The sequence below is a fragment of the Barbatula barbatula genome (genome assembly GCF_947034865.1).
Source record: "Barbatula barbatula genome assembly, chromosome: 9".
NCBI classification, from domain to species: Eukaryota; Metazoa; Chordata; class Actinopteri; order Cypriniformes; family Nemacheilidae; genus Barbatula; species Barbatula barbatula.
In genome coordinates this window covers 19,708,450-19,720,345 of record NC_136772.1, presented here as the reverse complement: position 1 = coordinate 19,720,345, position 11,896 = coordinate 19,708,450, and the positions used below count along the sequence as shown (strand labels likewise).

The 11,896-nt window shown below is 37.9% G+C and overlaps 1 protein-coding gene across 1 annotated transcript; it reads right to left on the bottom strand.

Moving 5' to 3' along the window:
• Positions 1-2,221: 2,221 nt before the first annotated feature.
• On the bottom strand, positions 2,222-9,514 carry desma (desmin a). The gene is made up of 9 exons (XM_079465176.1): positions 8,778-9,514; positions 7,150-7,210; positions 6,690-6,785; positions 5,755-5,916; positions 5,532-5,657; positions 4,271-4,491; positions 4,000-4,043; positions 3,664-3,767; positions 2,222-2,579 (listed from the first exon to the last, which is right to left on the bottom strand). The coding sequence occupies exons 1-9, from the start codon at positions 9,332-9,334 to the stop codon at positions 2,538-2,540; spliced, it is 1,413 nt and encodes a 470-aa protein (XP_079321302.1). The 5' UTR covers positions 9,335-9,514; the 3' UTR covers positions 2,222-2,537.
• Positions 9,515-11,896: the final 2,382 nt, after the last annotated feature.

Here is an 11,896-nt window from a genome sequence, read left to right as displayed (position 1 = left end):
GCAATAACCAAGATTAGCAAATGCTCGGAAATATAGTTCATTATGGATTTTAAATATAAAATGCATTAAATAATGTTAATGTACAGAACCTTTCTGTGAAGTGTTACTTGTTTAACACTTCTTGGTTTTTGAAAAACTAGTATTTAATGGGATATGCATATAGCATATAAGTGTATGTCCTCAGAATATGCCTTCTGTGGTTTCTTGATTAGAAGACAAGCTAGTTTCAGGATATGATTATATGCTCTCACCAAAGCATGTTTTTACTCTGCTATTATAGGCCTTAGATCTCTAAGTAACATGTTTCTTGTGTCATCATTTAGAGGATTTGCCCCGCAATATCTGAAGACACAGTCACAACTTTCAACCCTAAAAATGTTACCAGAAATATAAAACACTTACTAGAAATATGTTTTTTTTCTAAAGTAACCAAACACTAAGCTAGGGTTTTGATTTGGTTTAATGCTTGTTTTGTTTTAAATATTTATCATCTTAGTCACATTGGAAGTTTGTTGGCCCCCTGGTTGAGAAAACATTGATTGAAGAAGAAGGTTGCCTCTTTTTATTTAATGAAAAACAACACTGACAACCAGAGAGAGGGTTTAGTTTTCCAGTGAGAGGAGAAGAGCTTTTTCCATGTGTGTATACAGTATGTGTTTGCATCTTCGGGAACTTTGTGACATCAGTGAAGATGATATTTATGAGAAAATACCTTATAAATGATACGGCAGCACCCACAAATCAAAGGCTCAGGCATAGGCGGAGTTTGACATTCGAGCCAGGGGGGGCAAAAAAAAAAAGTCATTGTAGCAGCTGGGACCTGGGCTATCAATTGGGGAACACAGCCCTAACACATATGGACACAACAAACATGCTAAATAAACACATATATTTATTTTTAACCCAAAGAAGAAGAAAAAACAGTACAACAATACAATCATTCTTTTAGTAAACAGGTAAGCCACTTGACTGCATCGCATCTTCGGACACAATTAGGATCAACGCAATAAAATTGCGGACCACTTTTGTTAAAATATTATCTTCAACCAAAACGAAAAGATTTTTAAAGTTTTTCTTTCCTTTTTTCAAAACACATTGTGGCAATGAGAGCGATTAAAAAACAAGTTATATTTCGCATTTTGTTGTACTTCATGAAACATTTAAAACATTTTGAGACAAGGGGAAAAAATAAAAAAGACGCCATGTGAGAGGCTACAGTATGCATAGATACAAAATTGCCTTTCTCTTATAAGTGTGACAAGACGGAACATTTTCAACTGACAGTCACACAATACTCCCCACTTTTAATTTTTATATCAGTGGGACCCCCGTCCCCATCCCTCAAAAGACAGCATATTGAAAGCAGTGTGTTGAGTTTAAAGCAGTTATTTGGCAGAGAAATCAAATTTACAGACCTAGACATTGTCCAGACTAGTGCAACAGTAATTTTCGTTTTTTGCGTCCAGCACATGCGTCGATAATGGTCTCAGGTGAGAGCTTGGCCGTAATGTCGCTTTCGATGTGAAGGATCGCAAGAGAGGAAAACCTGGCTGCTCCCATCGTCAACCGCAGCCAGTTCCTTATCCTTATTTAAGATATTTATAATATATAATTTTTTAAAGAATGCAATTATTTTTTTTGTTGAAACAATGCAATTACCCGTTTCAGTCGCCAGGGGGGGCAATGCTCCCCCTGCCCCCCCGCAAACTCCGCGCATGGGCTCAGGTCAACCTAAAATACATTGGAGAAGTATTCTTCTATGCTATTGAACTATTCTATGATATTCCCTGTGTTTTTGGCTTTTTATGTGCCAGCCTGCTTGCAGTGACACACAGATGTGGGCCTGAAACACAGGACAGCCCTGAGACCTTCATATAAAGGTCACAGTTATCTAATAAAAGGCATTCATTACTGTTATGATGATGTTTATATAAACTGAGGTAAGTGTAAGCTGATAATGAGAAAGGGTGGTGGTGGTGTGATACTTTTAAAATGTTTAAAACCTTGTTTAATAACTTATTTTGTAGCCACAATTCGTACAATCTGTGCATAAACAGAAATGAACAACTGTATATTCAAAAAAGTAAGCTAAAAATGAAGTTCTTCAGAGTGAAATGTGACAACTAGACAACTAGTCTCCTTTTCTACAAATTCTAATTATGAAATGTACAATGAGAAAAATCTAAAACCAAAAGCACACAAACCATAACTTCAATGACATAAGAGAAAAATACTATCAATCTTTATTGTGTCTTTTGAAGAGGTGGAATACAAATGCTCAAAAATGACCCAACCACACATGCACACATAATTTCACACAAACTCCAAATCAACTGTTCACTTTCAGGGGCTCTTCATTCTATTTGTATCACCGATTTGATTTAACATCCTCCTTCTCTTGTTTGCTCTCTGCCTATTGTCATTGTGTGTCATCAACAAACACTTTGGTAATGGGTCATGACAACGAGGATGTACATAAACAACCTGATGCCATCAGTAAAAAGGTAAGTTAAGCTTAGAAATTTGTTTTGTGCGCTTTACACGATGTCCTGCTGGTGCTGTGTGGACTCGCTGACAACCTAAAGAGAAAAAACAATGTGTGAGTGAAAGTGTTAGGAGACATACGCCGTGTGCACAAATATGCATAACAGGGAACTTCCAGACAGAGTGAATAGTAATAAGAAACAGAGACAGTTAGGAGGAACTTTTAGTTTCAAAACAGCATTTGCTGTGATGTGAATGAATAGGCGGGTGCAGTGTGAAATAGTGTTCTGCTGAATCTCACAGAGTGTGTAGCAAACTGGAGATAGAGAGCTGGTATACAGATGAGGATGGGAGGATCTGAGAGTCTACAGTGCCTCAGTGCTGGTTAATAAAGAGCAGGTTTGGGAAAGTGTTCAGGAAAAGGACCGAGGAATCGGATGAGATAACAAGCCACGGCTCAACTTACACACTGAGCACTTAGGGCTCTCATGCCCTCACTACTGGTCCTAGACTGGAGCAAAATGGAAATGATTTGGATGATAATGATTTATTTATGCACATATTTACGCACTTTCTTTACATGGGTGATTCTTCATTAAGAGACAGTGCTTGAATTGAAAAATATGGCCATGTTAAAATATTATGAACATGTAGATATTTTCTGTGATGGTGTGGAGTTTAGTATTGTGTATGATAATGACATTTTTGGGCAGGGGGAAATCTGAGATCTTAGTGGTTAAACAACTAATCCAAAAAAAGTTAACTAATACATGAAGTTTGCCTGCTTGCAAAAACAATGTGGTTTTGGAACATTTGGAACATCGTGAATCTCACGAAATGAAAAGATTTGGAAAAATCGTGTTGAATTTTTAACAGTTTAACACATAGGTGAGGAAACAAGCCTGATAAACTGTTTAAAACAATCTAATCTCAAATAGAATTATTTATTTTATTGACTTATTTGTTTCTTCTTTTGGCAAAAGGGAGTTCTCATAATTGAGAAATCAAATCCACACATGCGTAAATACAGTATATGCTTTATATGCTCATATGCTTATGTTTTTGGCAGTCCTACATATGAAATGAATTCATTAAGCAGTTACCACAATACCTGCATTAAGACATGACAAGCCTAAAAATGTATGTTTGTACATTATGTGTGTTTGTATATTACATTACCTCGCCATCGCGGGTCTCAATAGTCTTGATCAGGACTGTTTTCTTAGAGTGAACCTCAGATGAACGCTGTTGCTGCTGGTGAGACTGCTGCTCTGGGCTGGTCTCTATGGCACAATTCATAATTTCCGCATTATTAAACTCACCCTCGCATATTAAAAATAAACATATTGTATTATTGTTAAGATTATCATCTTAGGTTGAGGTATACTAAGCACAAGACAGAGGCGGAAGCAGAGCTAAGTATTGAACACAATGGTTTTGACCACCCCCCTGGTGGATGAAGAAGGCAAGAAGAAAAAGTGTGCAGATTCCTCTTATCAACATATGCCAACTTACCTCTGAAACCCAGACTGGAAAATGACTGCAGAGGCAAGGAAATCCTGAAAAAAATATGACAAAAATGATGCGATTTAATGCTTTGAAATTAGTTTACTAAGTAAAGTTTACCAGACCACAGAGGGCTAAGACCTCCTAAAAACATACTTATATAAAACATTTTATTTTGTCTTAACAAAAGATAAATGAATTGACTACTGCTCAAATTTTATTATTAAACTGAACACAATTTGTGAAGCATTATTTGAATACTCTTTCTTGCTGCTTTTACCTGCTCTCCTCTCCTTCCAGAAGTTTTCTGTAGGTGGCGATCTCCACATCAAGTGCCATCTTTACATTCAGCAGATCCTGGTACTCACGCAGATGGCGAGCCATCTCATCTTTCATCTTAGCGATCTCTCCTTCCAGACGGGCAATGGAGTCCTGGTATCCACCAGCCTCATTACCCAATCTCTCTTCCATCTCTCTCATCTGCCTCATGAGAGATTCATTCTGCGTGTAGAAAGGAAGTTGACAAAAGTTAGAGAGTAGTCATTTTTCTGTAGCTCAGTTGGTAGAATATTTCATTAAAGGAATTCTCCACACAAAAAATGGAAATTCTGTCATGAACTACACAAACATGAACAAGTTGTTCCAAAAATGTTAAAATTGGATAAATGTTAGCAACTGACATTTCTGGGACATCATTGACTCAAAAAAAAGCTCCTCCTAGATTCTTCAAAGTTTCTCTATTTTGTGTAAACGATCAAAAAAGATTATTTCAATGAAAGTCACCTTCACACATCTTTGTATTCATTAGAAGAACAAAGAATTGTATACAACGTGCGGGTAAGTAAATGATGACAGAAATTTCTTATCCCTTTAAGTCATTGGGTAACAGATGTACCGATAAAAGTGCATTTTTACTTTGTATGAAAGTATTTGCACAATGTATAAACACTGAATTATTGAGTGCAGTTTCAATAAAAAAAGGAAAGATGCTTTTGTACTTATGCACAATACAAATTGTAGATTTAAAGACATATTTTATGGGATTATTTTAGAGTCATGTGTGTTACCCTATTCTGTGGCTTGCTAAACAAAGTACACAGAGATGCCAATTGTGAATAATTTAAACTCATTCTCGATAAATCATCCTTTTGGTCCGTGTATTATGGTTGCTATCAGTATATTTTAAGGTACAAAGCAGGTGTTTAAATATGTTGATGAATTGATTATTATTCTACACATTAATGACACTACTACGAACTGCAAAAATAATGTCTTATTTGTAAAATGTTCATTACATAATACCTGAAATGTTATTTTTCTAATATTTTTCTCTGCACTCCACATCTCTAGAGAGACAGTGCTTCGCAGACTATCATTTGAGGTTCTTTGCTGAATTAAATTTGCTCATAGAGCACCTGGGTAAATATGAAATGCTTCATAATGAGTAAAGCCGGAATCAGGTGTGCTGAGTCTGAGCTAATACTTGCTTTGGATTGGAAACAACATTTGGTTTAGAGCCCACAGGATCTTTAAAGACTTACAGTTCCCTTGAGAGAGTCGATCTCACAGGTGTAAGACTGGATCTGGTGACGGAACTCCATGGTCTCCTGCTTGGCCTGTCTCAGAGCATCATTATTCTTGTTTACCGCCTGGTTCAGATCTGACACCTGAGGAACGCAGATGATAGGTTACCTCAAATAGCCATAGTTCATAGTCTGTAGATAGTGACAAGGAACAGATCATCTAAAAATCTTTAATACAGACCTTGGACTTGTACCATTCCTCAGCCTCTCCGATGTTCTTGGCAGCGATGGCCTCGTACTGCGTGCGGATGTCCCTCAGGGCGGAAGTGAGGTCTGGCTTGGACATGTCCATTTGGATCTGCACCTGACTCTCCTGCATGTGGTTTTGCAGCTCACGGATTTCCTAATAAAAAGATTTAATGTTAAAACTTTAAAAACATTTTACTAAAAAAAACCTGTGTTTGTCATTACACGCTAACAATGCTGGGTTGTGTCAAACATGGACAAACCCAACCGTTGATGTATATTAACTTGGAAACTGTCCACAATCTGTCCAACCATGGGGTGGTCTCTTCCCATCTAAATAAAATGGATCCAGCCCAAACAAGCTGAATTATTTGTAAATTAGACATTCTGCTCTTTGGTCAAATATACTGTAGGTCTGGCTATACTGTATTAGATTAAACTATCCAAACATGTTAATGAATAAGTCTATTAAAACTGCTATTGTTGTAAGTGTAAGACTTTGAGGCCTTGTAAGGCTATTTTCTCCAACCCCCCTGCTCACAACTGTGTTTTAGAGAATCTGTCTCTGTTTAATTATAGGGATGCATCTGTTTCACAGCCTTACACTGCCCCCTTACTGTCAAGGCCAGCTGACACACAAACGCATGCACATGTGACCATTTCATCCTTACATGTCAAATAAAAAGTAGAAAGGACATTTAAAGACCTTGACTTCAGAGGCCTGTCAGTTAAAGGTCAGTGTATGTGTTGTATGTTAAGAATGCAGCAGGGAGTGCTGGGCGGTTGAGATTAAAGAGCGTGCAGAAAGCTCTCACCATTATGGAAAGATATGTATTATCATAGCCTAAAAATAATCTTTGTGTCATATATAAATCAGAGGTCACTGAATGTCTTAATATTGAATAAATGTAAATGTTGATTTGTACAAACCTCCTCATGGATCCTCTTGAGGAATGCAATCTCCTCCTGAAGACTCTCGATGCGTCTTTCCAGGTCCAGCCTGGCCAGAGTGGCAGCATCTACATCCTGCAAAAGATAAAAAAACTATGTGATTTCTTTGTATTTTTACTGTATCAACAATGTAGAAATGTGTTGGTTATATTCTTTATTAGACAGAATTTTCAATGTATTTTTGGGAAGTGTTAAATTACTGAAATAAACTGCTAATTTACAAGTTCATTGTAAAAAAGCATGCAAAACTTAATCATTAATTAATCATTTTGGTTTAATGTTTTTTTCTGGTGCCCCAGCTGACAGAATATTACAGATTTTTTGCAGTGTATCTGTATTGATTTTTTAAAAACATTTTGAGTGCCATTTTCAGTGTGTTTCTCAGTGCAAGTGTTTTCTTAAAATAAAGGTTTTCCAAGGACACATGAAAGTAACGTACAGCTCTAAATGCAGAGAGGTTGTTCTCAGCTTCTTCTTTCTGGTGGATCTCCTCCTGGAGTCTGAAAGAGATAGGAGATAGAGATAGGGTCACCATAACTGTTGTAAATCTTCAAGGAAAGCAACCATCAGCTTACAGTTTTATCACAACATGTCAGGAGAAAATAAATGTACTCTATTCTGTTTAAATCAGTTGGTTTTAAATAAGTATATTGTCATGGCCTGAAATGAAGCTTGTTTTAAATGCCAACATGACCTGAATGTACTCAGAAATATGTTAAGAGGCCTTGTGAAGTTGCCATTCTTCATTCACAGAGATCAAGATGGCACGCCATACCCTCACATGCTGCTTGGAATCATACATAGCATCGTCCTAATGTAAACGTCCCTGAACATTCTGAAACAGGCATGTTGTTAATGTGCCAGATATCTTATTTCAAGAGTAATTGTTGGCAGTCAGCTGGTATCTCATATTTTCATCAGGGAGATGAAAGTCGTCATGTCGTATATAATGCCATGCTAAAGTTAATGGCTTTATGATCAATTCCAAACAGTGGAAAGCTTTAAAGCATTGTTGGTGGTTTTCATATAACTCATCACTACACTAGTCCTTTATCATCTTCGTACATTATTTGAACATCTCTCATTGCGAGGTCAATTTAAAGCAATGTATATTCATATAAATGGCTTTTAGTAGGAGTTGGACAGTTATCGTGAATTAGTGTTGATAATGTAGGCCATGCTAAGTGGGTCCATTGAGTGCAATGCACCCAGACATACAGACACCCGGGTCTCACTCTGTGAGGGCCTATGACTGAGATAAGAGTTATTTCAAGGGTTGTGCATTCTCTGAAGTGCTGGGTGGTATTTCGAAGAGGTTAATAATAGCAGTCTAATCTGGGCGATGTGTAATATGACTCTGGGTCCTTTTGCAAATATCACTCTTTACTTTTTCCAACATCATACATAGACATCAGTGAGTTGTCAGTGATTGGAAATACTGTACGGCCATATGTTAAAGCATTTAAGCATATTGTCTGTGTTGGTGTTTATAACCCATTTCGTCTACAAATTCCTTTGTAGGTTTTATTCGCCTGCTGCCCACATTGCTACTTGTTGCTGAATGATTATATATTCCTTTCAAATGCAACAATTCAAACATCACATTTTCATATGTGGTGATGAGTTCGGTGAAGTAGTGATGTCCTTTCCCAAGCTAACAGCTCAGTGACACATGCAAGAGATGTAGGCATCATCATAACTTGTTCCAGTTTCACACTATGTGACTTATTGCAAGCCACTTTAAATGTCACTCTACCTTTATAAAGTTTGTGATTATGAGTCTGAGAAAACCACAACGTTCAACACATTAGGACTGTAAAATATACACTATTCGATTTTCTCATTTTCATATCTGAATATTCAGAATATTCAGAATATTGAAAATCTAGCTATAAGCCCCAACATCTATGGCATCTCTGTCCTGCTACCCTAAACGTAGAGGCTGTCAAACTAAATTTAATGAAATAACATGAAGACATGATGCCTAACTCTGAATCTAAATAAGTAATTCTAAAAATATCTGAATGTCACGCGTTGTCCTGAATCTTAACAGCTTAAACCTCTCACCTCATTTTCAGTTTCTGGAGGTCATCGGCCAGGTTGTCTCTGTCTATCTCAACGCGAGATCTGTCATTGGTCACGGCATCCACCTGTCTACGCAGCTCTCTCATCTCCTCGTCGTACATCTCGGAGATGTGCGTGGTCTCACGGCCCTTCAGGCGTTCGATCTCCACCAGCAAGGCTTGGTTCTGCTGCTCGAGGTAACGGACCTTCTCGATGTAGCTGGCAAAGCGGTCATTGAGGTGTTGCAGCTCTGCCTTCTCATTAGTGCGTGTGTTGAGGAAGTCCTGGTTCATGGCATCAGCCAAGTTAAAGTCCAACTTCTCTCCGGTATAGGAACGTAGTAACGAGCCTTTTCCGTATGAAGAGCTGGATGCACGGTGGCTGGAGAAGATAGGAGCAGAGGACTTGGTCACCTCATATACTTTGGAGGACATTCGTGAGGAACCAGAGGCACCCCGACCAGAGAACGCGGAGGAGCTGAATCCGGAGCCCAGGCCCGAGCCGAAGGTACGACGGTAAGAGGAGGCCGTTTCGGCGGAAGCTGAATAGTTCTTGCTCATGACTGGGTCTTTGAGGTTTGTATAGTGTGCAAATGTTGTGTCGCTTTGGGCTGTGTGGTCGAATGAGGCAAAATGGCAAAGCCAGACTATATATATAGTGTAGCTCCCACCCACTTTTACTGGTATGACCCCACAGATTGTCCCCCCTCTTCTCTCTTCTCTCTTTCTCTCTCTCTCTCTCTGTCCGGAACTTAGATTTTTCAGCTGTCATGAGGTCTAGTTTCCAGCAGCTGGGTGGAGCAGATGGAGGGGGTGAGAGCTGATAAGGTATAGTTAGAGCAGGCCATGCAATGTAGAATGTGCTGTCACGTCTTCTACATACAATAAGAGGTTACATGCCGGGAAGAGGTCTCGTACCACAATGCTAATAATACATTAAATATTGTATGTGCATCGTTGTGCTTATATAATAATGTACATGTTCCACATAGAACATAATGTAAATGTGGTCAAAATCTGAAAAATGTCTGTAAAATTAGTTGCCATATTTGAGTTTCTGCTCAAAAGCAAGGTTCCTTGTTTTCTGCACAAAATCCAGGATCCTCTGAATGATATTGGCACCAGAGTAGCTCAACAGGTGGGCAGGCTGGTTGGTTACAGTGGTGATGATGATGAAAAGATTTTCCCCTTTTAGGTTTTTGGAAGATAAGTAATAAAAGCATGTGACACAATCTTATTCATAGATTTGAACCTGAGTGTTATTCAAATTTTTGTGCTGTGTGAAGTGTTTTTGTTTCTTTGTGTTTATCGCACGTGTTTGCCTGTCTGAATCCTTTTAACATTGTAAACTGCCGCTGCATATATGTATATATCTAAAGCATTACAGTATACCATCATGTGAAGACTTAATATTTCCTTTATATCACCTCATCCGTTCACTAAATGTGGAACATTATGAAAGAGATGATCCCTTATGAAAATAAATCATGCTTACTATAGAAGTAGTTACACCATGGAAACCAGAAAGGAACTGCAACTACATTTTAATGGTATTTTGTAGTAAACAAAATAGTATATAAAAAAGTAATCAATCATCACTAAAATCATGCTTACTATAATAAAACGATGGTTAATTTGAATTAATGATAGAATAATTTTATAGGATTGTAATTAATAAGGGATGTTTATCTTAATTTACGTAATGCTCCCAATTTATCATAATGTATCATGAATGTTTTTGCAGATGAGAAACTGTTCCTCATTAAATACATGTGACGCCACATAAGAGCGACAGCACTCTGACCCTCATGACTGTCCCGTTAGGCAGCCATAGTGACTAAGAACCCAGTGTTACTCCACAGCTGCTGCTCTGAAAGCTATTAATAGATCCCCAGTCTGAACCCCGTCATCAGCGTGATTTCCTCAGGTCCTCTTGGAGAACAAGTAGACATGACGGAACAGCAGCTTTACAACCTCAGAATACTTGATTAAGAATTGCTTATACAGAATTAACATTCAAGGTTTACATATACAGTATTTTAAAAGCTGTGAAAATGAATGCTGATGATAAGCGAATCCTTTATACTGTACAGTATACAGTATATCAATTAATTTGTGTGAATGTAGTTATCTGGCATTTTTGTTGTAGTAGAATGTATTTGTCTTGTTAAAAAGTGCTTCAAGGAACTTAATGCAGTTCTCTATATATCTTTACAGGTTAACACCATTTGTCTGATGACTTTGTAGCTGCCCAGGCACCAAAACAAATTGACACCAAAGACTAACATGGTTTTAGTCATAGTCAGTTAAATTGTTAATAGAATCATGAAGACTTACTGTATGTGCTCTGTGTGGTGTGTGTGTGTGTGTTGTATATTTATAAGAGGGTTTCTACAAGATGTCACAACATGTTGTGTCACAAACAATTAAACAGTAATGTCATTTTTAAAGATCAGACCCAAATATAACCTTCTGACAAAAGTGTTCCAATACGTGTGCTTCATCACGACTGTAAAAATATCATTTATTTTTGGCACATTATGAGATCAGGTTCAGGAAACTTCACGGAGGAACTTTGGGAGCAGCATGTGTCAGGAGGGAAGATAGCAGTTTAAAAATGAATTCTGACAAGGTCACATCACACAGAGTTTATGTTGCCAGGTAACCACAAACACACATTCGCCACCAATAACCGTTAAAGTCATCTTCAGTGTTCACATGTTTGGACGCAATTCATCACACCTTTTAGTGTAAATTCTGCCTAAAAAACAAGTTTGGCATGGTTTTAATTAAAATGGCTTTTCCATTGTGTGTGGAGGAGAAAAAATAGACTGATATGTTTGGCTATTCTAAACCTTTTTGGAAGTCATTTTAAACAAAAGCTTGGAGTGTTAAAAGAAAAGACTGCAGTAGCATTGTCTCACTGGATAGATAATAAAACACAAAACATCTGCTGGTAAGATAATGTGTAGATCTCATGCACACATGCGCAATTGGACGTATAGATGCGAGGGAATTAGGTGTCTAATGCCAAGACATGTGAAACCGAGGATGGGCTGGGTTTATGGGAAATGGGGTGAGGTGCCCAGTGGGTCAACTTTCAAAAACACCCTCCTGTTGCCC

Bases quoted from the DNA above. Each gene is read 5' to 3' on its own strand.
- desma (XM_079465176.1), bottom strand. From the start codon at position 9,334: ATGAGCAAGAACTATTCAGCTTCCGCCGAAACGGCCTCCTCTTACCGT. The intron at 5,658-5,754 runs GTCTGTATTAAA...TGCGTTCCTCAG, and splicing joins AGGAATGGTACAAGTCCAAG to GTGTCAGATCTGAACCAGGC. The intron at 2,580-3,663 runs GTAATGTAATAT...TTTTCTCTTTAG, and splicing joins TTGAGACCCGCGATGGCGAG to GTTGTCAGCGAGTCCACACA.